Source organism: Balaenoptera musculus, chromosome 6 (assembly GCF_009873245.2).
Source record: "Balaenoptera musculus isolate JJ_BM4_2016_0621 chromosome 6, mBalMus1.pri.v3, whole genome shotgun sequence".
Lineage (NCBI taxonomy): Eukaryota > Metazoa > Chordata > Mammalia > Artiodactyla > Balaenopteridae > Balaenoptera > Balaenoptera musculus.
The window spans coordinates 32,755,846-32,778,936 of NC_045790.1; the positions used below are offsets into that span (position 1 = coordinate 32,755,846).

At 39.8% G+C, this 23,091-nt stretch overlaps 1 protein-coding gene across 10 annotated transcripts in view; it reads right to left on the reverse strand.

Annotated features, from left to right (window-relative positions):
- Positions 1-23,091, reverse strand: part of NTRK2 (neurotrophic receptor tyrosine kinase 2) — a 373,842-nt gene that overhangs the window by 150,095 nt on the left and 200,656 nt on the right. For 7 of the 10 annotated variants that reach the window (XM_036855412.1, XM_036855415.1, XM_036855409.1 and 4 more), the window contains one exon: positions 21,382-21,570. In XM_036855412.1, the coding sequence (XP_036711307.1) occupies positions 21,382-21,570 (189 nt within the window). Of the gene's footprint in view, positions 1-12,050; positions 13,595-17,094; positions 17,576-21,381; positions 21,571-23,091 lie in introns of those variants that run through there. The other 3 variants (XM_036855419.1, XM_036855416.1, XM_036855418.1) reach the window with 2 other exon arrangements.

Consider the following 23,091-nt stretch of genomic DNA (forward strand, 5'->3'; position numbering starts at 1 on the left):
TTTTTTAAAAAAAAGCAGAATATATTGGCTGAACCAAACAAGTTAAGTTACATCCCTGGACACCTTAACAACACAGGGTCCTTTCTAAATTTCTTTAGGTTCTAATTTATAACTCTCAATACTAAGGGCTAAAGGATGAGAACAAAGACATGAATATCAATAAAAATCACTGGTATTTGCTTTGGGATTCAGTCCTAGATGCTTATTAAGTGAGGTAAATACATGAACTAACTATCTAGGGTGTATCCCACTTTCCTCCCAGATCAGCCCTCCTGTTAAGTCCCAAGACCCAACCAGACAGCTGAGAAAAGAAGAAAAACCTGGAACTTGCTTTCCCAAGTGGCATGTCCATGGTAGTATGCCAAGGTTAAGTAAAACCATGGAACTTCCATAAGAGTTCATTTTACTTGACTATCTGGGGGAATATATTTTTATACTAAAATATAACACATATATTCTGGGACAGTGTTGTAGTATACTGTTACTTTGGTGGCCTCAATAAACTATGACTCCCTATTTTCATGTTCTTGTGTGAGCTTCTGGCTTTGAATCCAGGCTGGCCCTACAATCTGCTTTAACCGATAACCGTGAAAGTGAGACTGCTGGTTCTAGACCTTAAGACTTAAGAAGGCCTTTCAGCTTTCACTGTTATGCTTTTTAAAATAAGTTTGACTACCTTGAGTCTTTCATGCTGTGAGAAAGCACAAGCGTCCATGTGCAGAAGTCCATGCAGGGGAGAACGGAGTGCCTTGACCGATAATCCCCGCTGAATTCCCAGCCAGCAATCACCAACTTCCTGCCATGTGCAAGAGACAATTTTGGACCTTCCAAAAGTCTAAGCCAACACCATATGAAGTAGAAAACCTCTGGTCAACCCACAGAACTCTGAGAAATAATCAATTGTTCTTGTTTTAAGCTGCTAAATTTGGGGGCAGTTTGTTACACAGAATTAGATAACCAAAGCTTATGTTTAAAATACAATTTGTGATTTCAAAGAAATTTTATTTTATTTTTTAACTTAAAAGAAAATTTTTTTTAAATTTATTTTATTTATTTATTTTTGGCTGCATTGGGTCTTCGTTGCTGTGAGGGCTTTCTCTAGTTGCGGCGAGCGGGGGCTACTCTTCATTGCGGTGCGGCGGGCGTCTCACTGCGGTGGCTTCTCTTGTTGCAGAGCACGGGCTCTAGGCACGCAGGCTCAGTAGTTGTGGCTCACAGGCTCTAGAGCGCAGGCTCAGTAGTTGTGGCTCACAGGCTTAGTTTCTCTGTGGCATGTGGAATCTTACTGGACCAGGGCTCGAACCTGTGTCCCCTGCATCGGCAGGCGGATTCTTAACCACTGCGCCACCAGGGAAGCCCCTCAAAGAAATTTTATAATCAAAAAAGGCATCTTACTTAGAGTTATCCCCTGAGACCTCTATCTACCAGTCCGGGTACTTCAGTGAAGATGATCAAGAGGCATTTCCTTAGAATATAATTCATGAGAAGATAATCCCCCAGATTCAGGTGTATTTTCTAGTTGTTACATGATCAAGAGGAGCCTCATATCCTACGTTTTTGGTAGATGATCAGAAATAAGCCTTTTTTAATCATGCCTGTTCGTACCAAGGGATCATTTCAAGACATTATGGAAGTAGGAACCTCATTTATACCAAGTGTATTTTCTTTTCTCAAATTACTGCTCTTGTTACTAAGAACCTGTAGCCATATGGCCAGTTGCAACTAATCCTAGATGGTGAGAAAAGATCAGGAAAGTCTGGTCTACATCTGTTCTACCCAGCACGAAGAACCTAAAGCTAAGGCTAAGAATTGGACCCTCACTCCAGCAGTTCATCAAATGGCCCCTGCATAACAAGACCCTTAGCTCTTCCCAACAGGGTTAAATCTCTGAACTAACATAATGAAGAAGCCCCGGCCTGGGTCAGGACCTGTCACATGAGGACAATAAGGGTCGCAGTCATTAGTACCGATCAGTCACATCCATGGACCCGTCATTGCCCAGCACCAGAGCCTGAGCGATGGGGACCTAATGTGACCCAAGTTGAGGTAGAGAAGGAAAGGGAGACACAGGAGAACACCTATTGACCACAATTGACATCTACTGACCACAATGAGCTGTGCATAATATACTACATGTGTTATATGCATTCCAAATCAGTGAAGATGCACAAGAACCAGAGCTGTTGGGTATTGTTATTCTCATTTTGTGCATACTGCGATGATGTTGGCAAAGTACTTAGCACAGCAGCTGGCTCTTAATGAGTACCCCAAGAGAGTAGCCATGAGTATTTTTTATTATGTTAATATCATTTTACAGAGTGGAAACTGAGGCTGATTGAGGTTACGTGACTTGCCCGAGGTCACACAAGAGCAACAGTGGGAGGCCAGGATTAAAGTCCGAATCTGCCTGGTGCCACTGTCTCCATATTAGCAATAATGATGGTGTTATAAGGACAGCTGTTTCCTCCTGGCAATGGGCTGAAAAAGTTATACCCTTAGACTATGCCCCAATGATATGTTAAAGTTATATACAAATTCAAAATACAAAAATATTTTGGGTCCTGCTTACAGCCTCAAGGGTGTTTCAGAATTAAAGGAAGGGGAAAATGTTTTAAAAGAGCTATTTAAAAAAGTAATTGCTATCAGTGGTAACAAACGGAGAAAGTTCATCCATGAGGCAATCAGCCTGCATATAAAGGCTGAGCTTCTCAAGGATTTCAACCAAAGAAAATTTTGTAACCCATGATTTGTCCTGATAATGGACTCAACCTTCCACTACTATGGTTGGAGTATCTGGGGTCAGGTCAGTTTCATAGTGTGTGGCTCTCTAAGGATGGGGCCCCATCCCTTAGGGATTTCCGTAGGGTTGGTGGCCAGGTGCTTGGTGATGAGTGGTGGAGACAGAAGTGTTCAGGTAGCTTTGAGGTGCGAGAAGCCGGGTTTTTGTCTTTTCTCTGCCACTTTCTACCTAGACCATGAGTCTTACTTAGACTCTCCAAGTCTCACTCTCCTCATCCATAAGAAATTGCCTGAACTTTAGCTGAGATAATGTACGTGGAAACAGCTCATGGTAAGTCTCAAAAAAGTTTCCTTTCCTCATCCCTTTCTAGAACTGGTTAAGTTCCTCTCTAACATCTGAACCCAAGAATAACATTTTCTTCTGCTTTCTTTGTCCTGGCTGACTTTTGTTTGCCTTATTAACTACTTGGAAAGTAATGAGGCAGAATTTATTTTGTTTTCTGTTCTACTCTGTGGTTTGTCAAGAAGCCATGTACCTTAAAAAATGGGTTTTGTCACTTCTTGTAAAATTAATTTGAACCTTAAGCAAATAGGACACGAAACAAGATCATGTGTCCCTCTTTTCCCCCACTTTATCAAGAAAATAATTTGTGACCTCAAGTAACACTAATAAATAATCTTTCCCCTAAGGAAAAAAAAAGTGTAGATTCAGCCCTTCTGTCCAATCCCAATTTAAGAGATTTTTCTACTGGGATCCAAGCCAGAAAGCTGAAATTTATATAACAAAGCGAATCTGAGAATGGATACTGCCATCTTGCTGGAGATGGTTACCTAACATCTTAAGAGGCAGTGACTGTTGATGGCCAGAAAGAGAAACAGCATCTGGGACCACACTCTGGACTCAAGCTTACACATCGCTGATATATTTGGTCTGGCTTTGTGAAGGATGCTCAGTACAGCTTACAGTCAAGATTCAGAGAGGCTGCCATTTTTGTTTTTGGGTATCAAACCATTTTCTTCTTGAATGTCACATCATTTGGCTCCATGGCTTTACCAGCTGTCATTAATGATACTAGAGGATCATTTTTTAATTCCTTTGACAGCAGTAAAACATCCCCTCCATGGGGCACTTAATTTCTTGCTAGTCACTTGATGATGAATAGGTCTCAAGGCCTTTGGCAGCTGTTGGCCAGATTCACACCATCAGGGGAGGATGCACGGTGATGGGAGATAACCTCAAGTCAATCCTTAAAAATTCCTTTGCCTTGAAAACTAACTTAGGGAAAACGCCTGGCTTAAGGGGATGAGAAGAAAATGAGCAACACACACACTGGGTTACAAAATACCAGTTTTGGCCTTTGCAAGAACCTCTTCCATTTCCTGAAATATGATCCATTCTCTTAAAATAAAATGTGTGAAGAAGTGACACAAGTCATTGATTTTTTTTTTTTTTTTTTTTTTTTTTTGATGAACCACATAACTTCCGCCCAAGCAAAACTTATTCTCAGGAACAGAGTCCAAACCCACGTGGAATCTTTATCTTTTGTTCAAACCCCACACTTGTTTTACCCACAGCGAGTTTAGGCAGAAACTGATAACTAATGCTTTTCCTTAAGCCAGTCAAACAAAATTGCTTACCAGGTTTTACTCCTTCATCAGCCTGACTAATTACACCCATTCACTGTTTCTTTCAGACAGAGATTTCAAATTCCAACTCTCAAAGACTCACACCACCCAAGAGACATCTGCTTCCTGGCTCATTCTGTCTCCTTTTTATATTACCCAGTGAAAAATACTCAGTGGCCCAGAAAATGCCTGTTAAGCAAAACCTGGAAGCTAGAACTGGTTTCAAGCTGGTGAAGGGTCAGGTCAAGGAGAAGGTGTTGAGATAAAGGTAATGGGAGATGGTGAGATGAAAAGATAGGATGGAATCTTCTCAATCAACACAGTCAGGGAAAGGCATTTGGCCTCCAGGCTCCAGTGACCAGCCTCAGATACCTCTGCATTGCGACAGAACAAACACAATGTGTGCATGTTACTGAGGCAAAGTTGGTCTGAAACATTCTGAGGCACCAAGTTGGAGTGGGTGCTCCAGGGGTGGCAGTAGCACGAGGTTTGGGTGATAATAACTAAGGCTGAACTTGAACGTCAAGCCTAGATAGTGTTCAGGTGGCAATTACCTTTCTCCAAACCATCAAATGTGGGACAATTTGGAGATTAGGGGCCCAACAGCTCCACAAGCTCGGGAAGCAACTTCCCATGCATCCACAGTCCAAACTAAAATTTTACATTTAAAAGAAAATATGGGGATACAATCTTCAACCTCATAAAGTATTGTAACCTTAACTTTCTCCCTGTGGAAAGTTCTTTGCCCGTGAACTGCGTTAGCTGAGTCCACATCAAATTCTTCAGAGTAGTCACGAACATCTACAAAATCATGCAGTGCTGCCCTAACGAGTATAAATCCCATTTCCCATCTGCGTGTTATGAGTTCTTTGAAGATCTCATCTTTCTGGCTAAGTAATCTGTTGGTGGAAACAATGTAAAAAAGCACAGCATCTTCAAAATTGCTGTTGGAAAACCATTTTGAATACTGGGTTTAAAAAACCTCATAGGAAATAGGTCCTCCTGACACCTTTTTCTTCTGAAGTTGCCCAAGCTAACTCTTGTTTATGCTTTCAGCTTAGGGCTTTCATAAGTGCATGACATAATGCTTCTCTAGATTATTCAAAGCAAAAAAATAAAGGATAACTTCTACTACAAGTTCATTTCACACACTCGGTTTATTACAGCACAAAGAACACCAGATGTGGTTCAAATTTAAATTGTGTCTTTAATATAAAGATCTAGGGCCACTGAAATCATGCACGTATGATAGCCATACTTCAAAAAGCTGTTTAATAGCTGAAGATCACGTTTTGAGGGCTTGACCTCACTATTTAGAACTCAGTTCCTTTTCAGTGATTTGTCACTTGAAGCTCATTTTTTAAGGGATCATCAGAAAACAGGCTTCTGGCCTTTCAGTTTTCCAATTAGTGAGGTCATATTTTAAATGCCTAATAATTTTTGATCAGTGAGGCTTAATTAGATCACAGATTTCCAAATTGAGTAGCTTAAAGGGGCCGCAGTGATCATCTCTACCCCAGAGAGTTAAAAAGTACTAGTTAGTCCAAGGGACACATTTCAGGACAGTCAATGCCTTATTTCTTTCCACTGTCCGTGGCTAAACTAGGAAGCAAGAGAAGAGGCTTTTCCCATCAGTTTCCTTGCCTCTTAACCACATCCAGCACATATTTTATACATTGTATGTTTAGCTTTGTGACCATATCTTTTATGTTTAACATTTTGAGAAGACACTTCAACTCTGAGAAATACTAATAGCAGTGCAGTTTCAAAATACCCTGTTTGCACTGAAATATAGTAAATAAATATTTAAAATCACCCTTACTGGCACTATCCACCATATAATTAGTGTTAAGCATCTGTGATCAATTGTGACTAACAAATTGCTCAAGCATCATAAGCCTTGTGAAAAGACCACAGTTTTATTAAACACTGAAAATTGCATTTTTCCCAGTGGTTGTACTGTAAGATAATGAACTCCCTGTGAGTGGCAGGAGAGATGCAAATTCAATTTTGCAAGAGACTCACAAATACCGTGATATATTATGCTGATGGAGACACGGCCTCCGTCTAGACAAAATGAAAAAATTTTCTCGTGTTCAGTGAATGTGTGTAATTAAGAAAATATGAAGGACAGCTAATCATCAATATTGCATGCATGTCTGTATCTCCAATCTTGTTTTTTAAAAAAATTCTAGTTGAAAGTTGAACCTTGTTCTTCTGGGTTTCAGGTTTCAGTTTTCAAAGGGACTATTGATATTGATGAAACCAGAAGGCACCCTAATCAGGCCCAAAAAATGTACTAAATTTTCCTTAAATTTTTGCTTTCAACCAAGTGGCATGCCTAGGTTTTAATTTATGAGAGCAGGTTTTATTATACAAATAAGCAGACACTGTCTGGGGGACAAATTTGAAGCAGCTCTGATAGTTTTATTAATTTATTTGATTTACTTCTGGTTTCCCTTACCCAATCTTATTTATGTCAAAGTAAGTTGAAGCAGAATTCATTATGTAGTGAAATCCAATTTGAACACTTTTTATTGGGACATGGTGATTCAATCATTTCTCTCCTTAAATCCCATTATCTCTTCTCACATTATTTTGTACAGATCAAATCACATAAGATGAAATTCCAAAGGAAACTTAAGAACTTGCGGGCAGGAATGAAATAATATCTGAATAATTTCTTATACTATGAATACTAAGTTATACCACAGTTAACATTCTTATCATTTTGCATTCTAGTAGCATATTTCCTCTGAAGAAAATTAACTGAATTAGCAAACTTGACTTTCTTAAGTAAACTTTTGAAGCAATTGTAGTTTCTAATTGTTTTGATACAGAATCATCAGAAGCACTGAGTCTAATCTGACCCCGTTTGGGCACCTTGACATTTTGTTTATTATATGGATTGCAAAATTTGCCAAATTTCTACTGACTTTCCTCTTCAAATTGTGGAGTTTAGGAATTCTCAAATTTTGGTAACTTTATAAAAAGTGTTTGTGAAAAAATATTTATTTACCTATTTCATTGTGTCAGGTATATTGTTAATACGTAGGAACTCCTCAAGTCATAAATGAATCTAGTCACCAAAGTCCATTTCCACGTTGATTATTTAGAAATGGGAGTCATTTTCTCATGGAGACATTGCAGTTATACTTAGAATGACAAGGTTATCCCCTAAATACCTTTTAAACCCCTGTGCTACCATATCTTCCAAATCACAATTCGTATGCCTTAACCCATCATGAGTTAAATATTTCCATGTTTAGAGACCTCTAAGAGCTCTTTGCAGACCAGAGAGGGTAACCAAATTCAGCAATTCAAATGGAAAGGTTGCCTAACTTCTGCTCCTAACAGAATCAGAGGAGAATTTAACTTATTAGCCATGTCAGATGCCTGGTGAAGTAGAGATGTATTTTTCTCCCAAAGCTACAGTACAATTACAAGCACAGCAAATACACTTATCCATTCATGTGTTCCTTCAGTTATTCACCACATGTTTATTATGCAATGTCCTGGGTACCGTTCTAAGAGCTGGAGATGCCAAAGCACTTGTTTGTCCATTGAACAGTCCATGGTTAGAAACTTACACAATTGTCAATAAGTCTTTCCATCTGCGATTTTCAATATCATTCGATGACTACTGCCACTCAGTTCCCGGGTAAGATGTGACTTCCTGATTATACACATTCATCATCCAACAAAGACATACGATTATACACGCTGAACCAAATCTGAACTTTCATCCTCATCCCCTCTATGCCACCCCATCCGGGAGTTTCTTTGTTAAAGATTTCACACAGTATTATTAGTCAGAGATTTGTTTGATTTCATTTCATTAGGAAATTTTCCATACTGGCAAATGGTAGGTACAAGCAAAACACACACAATACTTATTCCAGGGTAAGCAAAAGACTCATCAAATTCTCTTTGGAAATATTTCAACTCTGCTTGCGTGAAGTCTGATCTTCTGTAGTCTCTCCAAGCCGCTCTCAGACTGCACCTTCACAAACACTAAAGAGCTGCCCAAGCTTTACAGCTTTGTACTGTTACAGGCATGGGTGTCTAGGGGGCCTAGAAATTTCCAATAAACAATATTTTGATGTTAAAAAACAAACAAACAAACAAACAAAAACCTCTGTAATAAATGTACTAAATAATAAAACAAAAACAAAAACAAAACAAAACAAAAAAAACAATAGTTTGATTGTAACCTTATTTGTTATGATGGCCTTTGAACGGCAACTGAATAATTCATACCCCGAACTCCGGTCTTTTCTAAGTTATTAAGGTAATTAAGAGAGTAAAACATTGGGTCAGAAAAGAATTTATTCATTTTGGCTAACCTCCCCATTTCTAATTCATCTGCACTCCTCATGCGCAGTGAGCCATTGCTATGTGATGTTTTTGGGGAGCACGTGTTACTCTACTTATTACAAGATTAACATGAAGTCACACTTACAAATCTGTGGATGTACATGCCCCTGTGACAAAGTAGGTACCTTAGAATATCAGCTCCCTGACCTTATGAAGCTCCTGATGCATGCTCTTCTCATGGAAGAAATGCCGCTTATCAAAGGCGATTCCTGTTTTTTAAAGACTCCTTAAAGGCTAAATATCTATAAGAATCTTGACACCTTTCGAGTAGGTAATTTGGAAACATGGACCTTTGCATGGAAAACGGAAAAAACGAGTCATAGAGGGTAAGCCAGAAAAGTGACTTGTCTGTCCTACAAGATGTTCACACATGGCTGGCATTGGAATTGGTTGTCTGTAGAATGGTTATCGAGAAGGCAGTATTAGCCTGTGTCCTCTTGGTCTCCCTGGAACAGGGTGACCCAGGCAGATGCTGTGGGTGCTTTAACCCTTGCAACACTGGTTTACAAACCTCAGTAAATGTGTGCACTTCAACTGGCTCCTAAAGCTCTTGGTACTCTTTGAATTCTGTCTTTGGAGAGATAGACATCAAGTTCACCTAGGAAAAGTGATGTGCTTATCTCAGAGGAGTGAAGGTGTCCAAGAAAGAGTCAGAGATCTATGATATAGGATTCTTTTCCTAGGGTTTTCTGAAATAAAACAAAAAAGGCCAACATTTTAGAGCGGGTTGGGGTGGGGGAAGAGGGATTTTACATGATTTTAACCAGCAAAAAATAAAAATAAGAGTTTATTATTCATGATTATTTAGTATTTCTGGTAACGACTCCATTGAGAAGACCTCCCTACAGCCCCAGTGACCCCTGTGTCAACCCTTACATTAGAGGCTGGGCCCGGGGTCAGCCTACTACTGGTTCCTTTCTCCCCAGCAATAAACTCACTCCCCGCCATCTGGCATGACCCTGGCTGCATGTTTGAAGGTTAATACCCTCAGCCTACCTTGATAAGCCCACGTGAAAGGTACAACACCAACACTACAATTCCTCTTGCAGAGTTTCAAAATTGCTCCATGCTATTTTTGGAAAAGGTGAGCAGCCGCACTCAGCTGGAAAGAGCCCCAGACTTCAGGGAGGCCGACTGGGGACTGAATAGAAACTCCCCCACATTGGGGCTGTAATTTGGGTTCATTATTTTTCCTCTCAAGCTCTCTGAGCCTCAGTTTTCTCATCTATAAAACAGAGTAATAATATCTATCCTGCAGTGCTGACAGGGATTCTTTTTTTTTTTTTTTTTAATGTGAAAATGCAACTCATAAGGCCTGGCACATAAAAGGCATTTGATATTGGTTGTTTAAAATAATCAAAAATGCACACATTACAAAAGGGGCTCATGACATTAAGGAACAAGCTAAGTGAAAATGGAGTATTTTAAATCTCAAAGAGTATATATCTCTAACTTAGCAAATCTAACACTACAACTCCAAATGTGGGGAAATGAAGCAATATCTAATATATTTTTTAATTTCACTTATATTTTAAAATTTTACCCAATTTTTCCCTAGATTAATTCTCAAATTTGCTAAGAAGATCTCTGGACTCTCCTATCCTTTCTGCCTTTTTAAAAGAATCTCTCTCACTCTCTCTTTTCTTGTCTTTCCTTCTTTCTTTTTTTTTTTTTTTGTTGTGGCAGTCTTGTTCATTTCCTCAGTCTGGAGAGTCACATACAAAAACAAGGCCATCAGAAGATGAGAGTACCCGTCTATGCAGATACTTCAGCAGATAGCACAGGATGGTTAGTGCCGGGGATGCTGAGGCTGGTTGAGCAAAAGGAAGTCAGAGAAATGTATCTCCAGGGACAGATGGGATGGAGGGAGGAAGGACAATTAGGCCAGAAATACAGGAAAGGAGAGAAGACCGAAAGCTAATCAACCCAGCAGCTAATGTATACAAAACAGAGCTTTGCAAAGGCCAGAGGTTTACACAAGATCCTGGTCAAAAGGAGCCTGAGTCCAGGGCCAAGCTAGGGTGAGGGGAGTGAGATTCTTGCCTTGTGCACAAAATTTAAGGGAGCACAACAAATTCAGTAATCGACATGAATAATGTTTTATTTTTTCCCTTTATTTTTTAAAATTATTTGTTTATTGAGGTATAGTTGATGCACAATACATATAAGTTTCAGGTGTACAATATAGTGACTCACAATTTTTAAAGATTATATTCCATTTATAGTTAATATAAAATATCACAACATTATGAATAATGTTTTAATGTAATATTAAAAAAAAATTAACAAAAACGTCTATGAAGAAAAAAACTTGAAATTTCAAATCATGACAGTATTTGACCTTGTATTTGTAGCACTCACCTTACCCTAATCCCCACCTTCTCAATCCTGTCTTAATTAAAAATTTTCTTCATAGATTTCTTTCATTAATTTTTGGCTTTTAAAATATTGCATTGAAATATGATTTATCTTGATGGCTGAGTTTGTTGGTGCCCCTTTAAATTATGCACTTTAATTAAGGGCTTCCCCACATTACCCTAATCATGGCCCTGCTGGGTGCAGAGGGGGTTGCTTGGGAGCTAAATGGGAATCAGTGGGACAACTTCTAGGAGGCTGTCTGTAGTGCTTTTAGGAATCCCAACACTGAATTATATTCTCAAGTTTATGTAAAAATAATTATTAGCAGGTGATAAAAAGCAGGCAACGGAGACCATTAATCTGACACTCTTGTCTTTATTGGTGTACGAGTTTGGTTCTGACTGATCAACTACATCACAAATTCCAATACAACAGATCTCATTTCCATCAGTGTCTCTGTATAATAAAGATTTCCAAGCTCCATTATCATTTATACATATGTGTGGACAAGCCCTGGAGGTTCTGAACATAGTAAAAGAATGCAGGTCATGTTTCAGGTCCACTCTCTTCAAACATAAGAGAGGGAAATAAAGTTAAGCAACATGTAGCAATCAACAGAGACCCCTCCATCTCCCACCTCTGCAGATCGTGGTGCAGCATCAGAGGGCAGAGTTGCTGAGACCAGCACAGCAAAGCAGCAGGCAGGTACCCAGCAAGCAGTAAGGGGCTCATTGCTTGTCACGGGGAAGCACGGAGACCTCCGAGAGAGGACCACGCTAACACCCAGACTGGGTGCCCGTTAGCAGAAGGATCTCCTTGGGGAATGTCATCCATACCAATCCACACAAGCCCCCTCTTTCCAAAAGTGGGCAGAAAGTGTGAAGACCATATGGATTCACCCCCAACCCCACAACCCCCTCCCATAGCTTGGCCCCCACGCAGAAGCTTGGCCCTCGAAAACACAGATCTCTTCTACAAGAACAAAAGAAGACCCTGGGTTGTGAACACCAAGGACTGTACCTATGCATCAGCCATTAGACCCCATTCTGGCTAAGATCCACTTTAATTTAAAACTTGGGATGCAATGTGCAAGAAACAGCAGAGAGTATACACAAGCCCAGAGGAGACACATGACTCAGGAAGTGAGTGATAAGGTCATTCCCTTTGCTACTTGGTCGTTGTCTTCCTCCTCAAAGCTCAGGAGTTCAGGAATCTAAGGCAGAGCTCCCCATCACCAAAATGTTACTAAGAAAATGAGAGTTTTCCTCTTCCAAAACCAAAGTTGATAAAGGTCTAGGTAGGGCTCAAGGAAAACTAAAACCTTATATGTACACAAAGGTATGTTAGTCAAAACAAAGGCTCTTAAGAGGGAGAGAAATATCCTAAAACTGACAGCACTTGGGAAAGAAGAAAATGGTCTTCTCAAAATAAGGCTTACACAGTGATACAGAATCATAACTGCTTCGCTGGATATCAGGAAATGGCATTAATGGAACTAGGAACTAGGATGAAATGTCATCATTAGCATCATGGTTTCTGAACCCTAATATATAGAGAAAAGGAGGGAGGATGACAGAATGAGATGGGCAAAAAAAAAAAGTAAGACTATGTCCCTGGGTAACCAGTTAGCTTCTCTCTGTTCATTAGCAACTCACTCGTAAAAGCAAGCTCACTTGTAAAAGCAAACTCCTTTCAGGAGCAAGGGTGGGGATCAGTAGTGGGTATGAGAGTATAAAGGGATCTGAAAATCCATCATTCTTTCAGGAAAATATGTAAGGTGGCTACTCAGTGGTGTCATCTCTGCCTATTTTATAAGCAGATATATCATGTAATCTCCTCTAATGAAAGCATTCCATAACATGGAGACTAGCTCTTTTGATATAATTAGATAGTGTGGGATGGTATCCTGTCCCCTCTATATCAACCACTTATTGGAACATTAGGAATATGGCACTTAGTCTAAATGCCATCATTATCTCATAATGACCTGGGTTCTACGTTAATGCACCCAGAAGGTCAATGGCATGGTTAAATAAATGTGCTAAATAATAGCAACAGGGTAAAAAGAATGTTGATGTCTACCCATACTCATAGCGTATATAGTAACTGATAAGTATAATAGAGAAACTAGGCATTAGATTATTGTTTCCTTTCTAGAGTTCTTCCCACCCCCTTTGGTTCAAAGTCGCACAAATCTAATCTCTTACAAATCATAGGAAAATATGTGTTCTGAACTCATTTTTAGAACCTATCAACTTTAATATTACTGCGCAAAATGCCAACTCTGAAATACTCCTGTATGTCATATTATTGATAGAAGTCCCCTGGCCGGAACCCCAGCTTAGGCCTTGATGCCTGAGACATGAGAAGAGGAAGCATTTCATGAGGGGAAGACTGGAGAATATTAGGCTACTGACTCCATCAAGTTTAGGTGAGGCTGAATGATTAAGGGGAGATTCCAATTCATCAGAGGTCCTGGCACAGCCGAGGAATCCTGGGTGGAAGAAAAGGCATCTCTAAATAGTGAGAACCATATCAGATGTAACCAGACTGGCCCTTTCAGATCCAGCACACTTGGCTCTCTGAAAGGAGCTACCCAGCGGGGGTGAAGAACTGGGGGCAAAAACTGATCATCTGCTCCAGCTGAGCAGACAACTACATTTGGAGTCATCCAGAGAGCTGACCCTAAACTGGAGCGCTCAGCCTGCCTTGGCAGATCCGGGACCCTTTTGCTCCCTGAGTCCTCCGGGCCCATAACACAAGGCTCGTCTCCTCTGTGACACTCACCCTGGAAAAGCTAAGCTCCTCTGGATTCACGATCCCCCGAAACCCGACCTGCCATGGCCTGTCCAGCCCAGCTCTGTCTTAATCCCTATGCATCACCAAGCAAATATAAAATCTGACACTGACAATAATATACCCAGAGAGCCTCCTATGGACCTTCCAACACAATTCACCCAAGACAAACCTTTACTATAGAAATATGAACAAAGCCCAGTACAAATAAAGGCCAGGGTACAAGTGGTTAGACTTTATATCACAGGAGGTTAAAAGGACACTCACAAGACGAGGAAGTTGGATATCCAAATGATATTATCACCAATTATCTCTGTTGGAATTACAGACAAGTTTTTATTTCATCTTTGTTTCTTATGTTTTCCAAATTTCCAACTACAACCTATATTATTTATTTTAAAGAATCGCATTTTAGGGTACCTGAAGGCATTCTGAGTAAGGAGGACTTAATTCTGTCTTACTAGCAGAAATCATCAGAGCTATACCAACTAGGGTGACCAATCCACTATCATTTGCCCAGGACTGCCCCAGTTTTAAAACTGAAAGTTTTGCATCCTAAGAACCTCCCCAGCCCTGCGGGTGGAGGGGAGGTCACTGTGATACTGATATGTCCTTCTTCTTTGAGCCACAAATGCCGCCTTCTAATTTTTCCCTCCCTGAGGGAGCCCAAGCATTCAGAAACACACAGCATCTTCTCAGCCAAAGGGAGCCGGCTCAGACAGAGGGCAGCGTGGACTCAGGAACCCTTTGGGCTGCTGTCTCCATCTCAGGAAGCAGCTTTCCTCCTAGAGGCTGAGCTCAAGGGGTGAGACTGCCTTTGTGCTTGGCTATCAGGTTGAACTAAGTAGATCTCTCTCCAATTCTTTCCTGTCCATGGTGTGGAGCAAATTCATTGTACATGCCTTTCAAGAGAAGTAACAACTACCAAGAAAAAGAGCAAACAAATAAACAAGTACAACATAGTGAATGAAAGGCAGCATGGCTGAACTTCATAAGGGCAGCTGGCATAATGATTAATCTGAGAAGATCCCAACCATGGTGGCTTACCCTCTCTGGCTGGCAGAATTAGCAAAGGCAGAGAAAACTTCACAAGGAGAAAACCTGCACTCTGTTACATTAGCTGCCATGAAGAATTGAACTGTGAGTGAGCATCGCATCCAAGAAAAACTCCCATTCTTTCATTTCTCCTTAACCACAGGGAGCACTCAGTGTTCAAAGCATCTGGGTAGCAGGAGCTGCTTAGCAACATAAGAGGTTCCTCTGCATATGTGTTTGCTGAGCTGGTCCTGGTCCCCAGTCTGCTGGCACATGCAAGAGTGACCGACCACATACCAAAATGGGGGTGCATTTGATAAATTCATCATGCTGGTATCCACTCTCCAGTTGGGCTGGGCGTTGGGAAATACCCAGAAGAAATGCAGTAGCATCCTGAATCTGCCTGCATGCTTCCAGCACATCACTGATGATTTGGTGAAACTGGACTGAACTGTCTGATGTGTGAGGGGTGCATAATTCCCTCTTGGTTGGCTGATGATGTGGAAGTAAAATCAGAATATCATTGTGAGTGTCTCCCTGACCTAAATCCATAATTGTTTTTCCCTTTTAGTCATTAAATGTAAGATGGGCTGTTTTCTCTAAGAGGTCTAGGTACCCTGTAACTGGGTGGTATTTCTTTTTTGATAACAAGTAATATCACCCAGCGGTCAAATGCTAATAGAATGATGTCGCTTATTTTACTTAGCTGTAAATGTGCTTGAAACTGGTTTCCTAACAAATCTCCTTCTCAATAGAGTTTGTAACATGGCTTACGTTTTGCATGTAATTGTGCAGCATGTATTCGTTTCCTTTCTTCGAGGGAACTCAAGTTGCTTTTTTTAAGCATTATTTGATAGCTTCTTACCATCTCCTCTGGAGTTGAAAGGAGAATATAGTATCAAGCTGTTATAGCTGGCAATGGAGAACTATGGCACCAAGAGACAGAATTGGATTGGGACCTACAGCGGCTGAGCAATGTGCCATGAAGACCCCCATGAAACGAGTCGTCAGCCCACTGTGCCATAAACGAAGCAATTTCTAAGGATCCTAAAATAACTGCATTCTTTCGCCCCTAACACTCATGCTGGGCAAAATAGACTTAGGTTATTTTTAAAGTGCAGGCCATGGCCTTCAAAGGGATATAAACAGTTCCCAAAGCAATTATTGTTTGGCCAATGAAATACTTAGAAGAAAACATACTTTTGAAAGACAAAGTTAGTAGGCAAAGGACCTAGGAAAGTGCTATAACAATTGTTTCTGCCTGTTTTTACTTCCATCAAGTGGACCATCAAAATGGACCATGGACACAGATTGCACTGAAGTTCGAAGATAACCTCCAATAACTCTCATCCCTTGATCTAACGAGCTCCTGAGGTCTTGGATATGATTCAGAATTTTTGCTCATGTGTACTCAAAGTAATGTTACAAACATGTTCAAAACCTCTGCAGTTCTGTGAAAAATACCACTTCCATTCCCTCCCTTGGTTGGTAACACAATGACAGGGTGGGTATGGCAGTTAAGGGGAGCAAGAGGGGTGTCCTATGTGATCTTTTCAACTACTGTTAAAACACTCCCTCCTTTTATTATATTTTATCTCCTTAGTCTTAGCTGGTCTATGAATCTGTGCTTATCTACGTAGTTGCCTAATAAGCATGTAACCAATGGGAAAACACACCCACAAACATATATAAACACACGAACTATAATACTTGAAGTATGGCACACGCTGCAGGAAATCAATAAACATCCATTTCATTGGAAATGGAATTAAAGTGGAAAAAAGTCAGAATTCCTTATCTGCATCTGCCACAGAGAGTTACTAGCCCTAGATATACATAGAGGGCATGCGCTGTAAGAACAAACACATACAGTATGTATTTCAAGACAATTCTCATTTAATTTAGGCCCTCCGCCTAGGACCCTAGCTAATTTACAAGGCTGCTCTAGGAAAGACACAATTCTAGGGATGACAATAAGTCTATGGGATTTGCTTTTCCTGCAGGGGAAGCTATAACGCATTCCCACCCTTCAAGAGAACCCAAGATTGATGATTCGGGGGTTTTGCTGGTTAGAGTTTTTTTTTTTTTCTTTCTTTCTTTCTTTGTTTCTTTCTTTCTTTCTTTCTTTCTTTTTTATCCAGCTCAGAAGGTGTGTTTCCATTGTACCCTGTCAAAAATGTTCTTAGCAGTCAAGGAGAGGATAGCAGCACAGCTGCCCTTGAGCCGGGTTGGTCAGTCCTACTGGGAAAACACCCCGTGCGGACAGATGATGTGGTTTTCAGACACGTCTACACAGACTAGTTGAATTAAAGACCAACTCCAGCCTTGATGTTGCTGAGCTCCTCAGCTCCATCTTGCCATCCTGATTGATCGAGGAGATGGGTCTATAGTTAGAGTGGCATAGCACTTTGAGGGTTTAGTCATTAGAGCACACTGCTTTCTCTTGGGAAGGCAACTTCTTGCTTGGCTAGGTTTTGGAAGCTAAGGAGTGACGTCAAGATGTTGTCTGGCCAGAATTTGCAGATAACCATAGAACTCTTCTCCTCCATCAGGCATGGATTTAGCCTCCTTTAGTTCCTGCAGTGACACAGGAGCCTCCAAATACCAAATTATTATCAGGCGGTCTTGGGGGAACCTCTGGGCCCTGCAATAAAGTAGACAGACTTGCTATTGGAAAGTGCTCAGGAGCAATTCAGCCCTGTTCAGATTGTTCTAAAATCCTGCAAACAACCTCTGGACTTTGTAAGTGAAAACCTCACATAGCTCCTGAGAGTGAAAAATTACTTAGGGGAATAAAATTTGTCATCATCCTTCACTCAAATGATCTTACACATCATTTAAAGAAATATGGTTTAATCATGATTTTTTGTTTGTTTGTTGTTCTGTTTTTAGAGCAAAGCTACACAAGCAGGGAGGCTGTATTACTTTTGGACAAGCCATTTCTGAGCATTGTCTGTAAAATAAGGTGTATGTATTCATTGATCTTTAAGGTCACAAACAGTTGGTGGATTGTGGACCAAATCTGACTCTGCTGATGTATTTTGTTGGTTCCACCCAGCGTTTTAAATCTTGGAGAATTCACATAAAATATAAAATGCCTGCTCTCTCTGGAAAAATTGGAGTATCTGGTAATACCAAGCCCACATGCCATCATGATCTTCACTATACCATATCATCTTTCTGATCTAGCCTGTTTCTCATATTGACCTGCCTGATCCTTGTCAGGGTTTAGGATCCTTGCTCTAAGCTATCCTATCATAGTGCACTGTGATTATACGATGAAGTCTTTCACCACTGGCCTCCCCAAGGAGACTCCCTGAGGGCAAGGAACATGCCATCATTATGACATAATTTCCAATTCTTAGTATTGTAGGAATATTGTGGGTAGTCAATAAATATGCAATGAATTGAACTTCACCTTATACATTAGATTCTTATAATTCAGTGAAATAAGCTGGGATCACTGTTTGTAAGAGCACACATATAAAGCCAACATCTTTGAATAGCAGGCAGCTTTAGGAAAGAGAAGTAAAAGTGTTGGTTTGTGACCCAAGCCTCTGATGGATCCAGAGCTTGGTGGTATACTGTCTATGTGATATTTTGCTTTAAGCACATGGGAAAAATTCCATACTTTTTCTGAGAGCTTCTTAAATTTGTTTTTCAGATGTAACCTATCCAACTTCTTGGAAGAGCCCTTCTTTAGAGATTGGTTGTAAAAATACTTGATGGGAATAACTTAACTGAAAGCTAAGCTCCCAAAATATCATGGGTCTATAGCAACAGATCCCTCTCTACATCAGATCTATGCATTTTGAAATATTTAAATTTCTGAATGACTACAATTAGGATCTTCAAAGAAAGGATTTTTTGTTAAAGGCTTATTTCTGCTAAATTTGCTATCTAAATCTATTTAAACTGGCTAACATGTTGTTAAAAATACATCTAACAAACAAAGTCTACGTAGGCAAATTTAATAGGAAAGGACCCAATGTAAAAGGCTCAATGTAAAAGGTCCTCTATACTTGTTACAAGTCTGTTAGTAATTAATATTTCAGCAATATATAGCCGTATCTGGTCAACATCTGGCCAACATCAAAGGCACATCATGTCCCATGCTATGAAGAAGTAGTTCAACAAGTATAGTTTCTGCTCTCTAGGAGCTTACAATCTAACCTAATCAAGACTACAGAAACATACACCAGAGTGGTCATACTCAGGACTTCACAAAAGGCAACAGATACATTGAAGATAAAGGTAAAAAGTATGGGGTAAAGGACGACATTTAAGAAAGGGTAGAGGGAATGAGAGAAGTAAATTGCTTCTTTATTCCCATTCCTTTGAAAAAGGATTTATGGAAGATGTGTTATTTTAAGTGTTCTTAAAATCATGAAAGAGCATATGGCTTGATGCTTGGAAGAAAGAAAATTTCTTCTGATATAAGATACTAAGTGATTGAGAACACTGAGCCAGTAAGGACTGCTGAGTGAAGGACCCAACAAGACTTTATAAGGAACAACCAAACAATCAATGGTCTGGTGCCCTCTGGTAGAGGGCAGAAGCTGAGGGGAAGCTGCAGGTCTCCTCAACTCTCTTCCAACTCTTCCTAAGTGGGAGTGACTGAGCCACAAAACCAAGACTCTTCCAAAATTACCAAAATGTCTAATCCAAAACCTTTGTAAAAACCTCTATGAACTCTAGATTAAGGAAATGACCTTTGGAAATTTTCTTGTGGAATTTCTAAGGGAAGAAAGCACTTCTAGAAAGAACCACAGACTCAGAAGCCATCTAGCTCACTTGATTCTATAGGCTCTCATTTGTTTGCTTTCTTGCTCATTGGTTCATTTTCTCTTATTGGACTTGTTAGGCTAATGCTATCTACTTGATTATTCAGCTTTATCTTTCCTCCATTGACAAAGTATAGCAAATTTTTGAGTACAGGTTGATTTTAGTCAACTTCAATTTTAATGCAGTCTCAGGTTAACTAAAGTACATCATACAGCCTGGTGCTGGTGGTGGTGACAGGGGTGTCAAAGTACTCTGTTCCTAGGGAGAACAATCAAAATGATGACAGAGTCTCTCATTACACTATCTTGCTTTGCTTTATTCAGTATTTGACTGTTACACATGCAGGGCATTTCAGGAACCATTGGAGGATGCTTATCTCAACAAAGAATGCACATTTTAAGCAAACCTCCACACATCATGTACACACCATAATAATAATATTAGAATTAATAATACTTTGATTTCAAAGAATACCTTTTATTTCAAGGAGCTCAATATTCTTCATATATGCTATTCTATTTATCTTGTCATATTACATATTCAACTGAAAGCAATGTTGAGGTTCAGTCTCACACATTACAAGACTGTAATACTGTTCACCCTAATGATTAAATTCAAATCCATTGTTAAACATACCTCAGGATAAATTTGAATGAATAGGAGGAAATTACAGATGTTTCTTTATATTTGAAAAGATACTCACTGTTAAGTCCCCTTATCCATGAGCATTCTCAGTGAAAAGTCAGTCCCCAACATCTAACCTTGAAATAGTCCTACCTTACCTGAGACAGGGCAGGAGAACAGTATTTAAGATGGGGCACGAACATGCAGATAGACAAAAGGTACCCACTTGTCAGTGCCAGAGAACCCCTGGGACCTTAGCCACCTGATATTCTAGCCCTCATGGCCCCTTATTCATGTGTAAGGGAAGGCCTGGAGTTCCAGTGGCATAAGCCTGTTTGTCTACTGTGACTTTATTTCGTGTCCTTCAGGCTGTGTTCCAGTCTCTATATTTGAGCACTGGCTCAGAAGATAGGATAAGAGAAAGATTCCAAGTTTCCCAACAGAGGCTAGTGGGTTAATTTGGTTCTAAGAAATATAACTCAGTGTACTTAACAGGCAGACCATCTGTTGTGATGTCCCTTTGCTATTGTGACATCACAACAAGCCTCATGCTGGGAACTAGGACTGAGCAAAGAAAACAGAACTACCTAAATTGATACCACCTGTGTGCAACACAGAGCATTCCTGACTACCATTAGTGTATATTTTAAGGACTTTCAATAAACCAAATTTAAATCCCACCAATTGCTTATCTTCTGTAACTGATGTATGTGCATTCTAATGACACTTCTGGTTTCTGTCTATCTTTTTCAAGATAAGCATGCCTTGATTCCAACTTCATGTTGACAAATGGTTTTGGAAAATGGATCTCAAGAGAAGTAAGTATCTGCCCACAGTTCCAATCCCAGCAGGAGACACATCCTGAGAACTCCATAATCAACAAACTAAATGATCTATTCCTTGGGCTCAAAGCCCCAAGAATCCTCAGACATTTCACACTGTACCCTCCCCTCAGTCATCCTCGTCAGGGACTCTGATAAACATGCTGCTTGATACAGCTATGCAGCAAATGGGCCAATAAGTATAAACAGATGTACTTACATGTGTCTGGCTTGAGCTGACTATTGGTGATGCCAAAGTACTGGGGATTTTCAATGACAGGAATCTTGGTCATTCCAATAATGACAGCATCAGGGCCACCCTCTGAAGACGATGGGGTGTTACTCCCATTGGAGATGTGATGGAGTGGGCTGGCAGAGTCATCATCATTGCTGATAACTGAGGCTGGGCCTGGAGTTGGAAAAATACATATTCTCCTGTAATTTTTCATGGTTTTGTTGAGCTATAATTCACATACCTAAAATTCACCCATTTAAAGTGTACAATTCAGTAGGTTTTAGCATATTCAAAGAGTTGTGAAACCATCACTACAATCTAATTTTAGGAGATTTTTATCATCTCAATTAGCAGTCGCTTCCCATTCTCCCCACTTCCAGTCCTGGGCATCCACAAATTTACTTTTTATCGCTATGGATTTACCTATTTTGGACATTTCATATCAATGGGATCACATAATATGTGATCTTTTGTGCTTCTTTCACTTAGCCTAACGTTTTTAAGGTTGATTCACGTTGTAGCATGCATCATTATTTTATTACTTTTTATTACCAAATGATATTCCATTGCATGGATACACACCATTTTGTTGATCCATTCATCAATTGATAGAAATTTGGGTTGTTTAAAATTTTTGGCTATTATGAATAATGTAGCTATGTGCATTCGTGTACAAGTTTTTGTGTGGATATATGTTTTCATTTTTCTTGGGTGGAATTGCTGGTCATACAGTAGCTTTACGGTTAACATTTTCAGGAACTGCCAAGCTGTTTTCCAAAGTGGCTGCACTACATATTTTATATCCCCAACAGCAGTGTGTGAGGGTTCCAATTTCTTTACTTCCTTCTCCTGTAATTCAATATGCAGCTTTCCTCTCTGTTCTCTGAACATCTTTAGAACACTCTCTCATTGAAACGCCCAGCATGAATCTAGGATTCCTGTTGTACAGTGTACTGAAAGACGTCCTAGAAGTTCAAAGATCTGATCCTTTCACCACTCTTTGGACAAGTCACTTACCTTTTTTGTACCTCTACATCTGCTTACATGTGTAAAATATGCAAAATAGTATCTGCTTGTTACTTTCTGAGACTGGAATGAAACTACTGATATGAAAATGTGCTTCATGAGTATGAATTACTACTAAGTGTTACTAAAGAAACTTACAAATAACTGGTTGACTAGAATTGCATTGGACTGTCCTATTACTATGCTCCAATTTCTGTATATTCTCTCAGCAGCGGCACCACTTTTGCATACAAAATACTTTCACAGCAATAATGGATCAATCCCATGGCAAAGTTCCCTGTTTTGCCTTTAGCCATAACATTATTTGTAGTGTCATTACATGGATGTCTTTATACTAAAGCAATAACCATAGCATTTTTCATACCAGATTTAAACTTTCCAGTCCAGAGTCTCAGAACGTATATACCCATAAATACAGTCTACTGTATCTTATCTAAACAATTCAACCATTGACCCATAATGTTTGCAACCAAAAATACATTCACAAAGATAAAGGTCTACATTCATTGAAAACTTGCAAACAATTAAGATCTCAGTGGCTTTTGACAGACACGCCCTACAGGAAAAGTAGACAAAGCCCCCTAGTATAGTACACAGGATTCTACAGTATCCTGAATAGGTGCAGGGTCTTACAGAAGGCTCTCACTGGCCAGGGCTACTATAATAAGC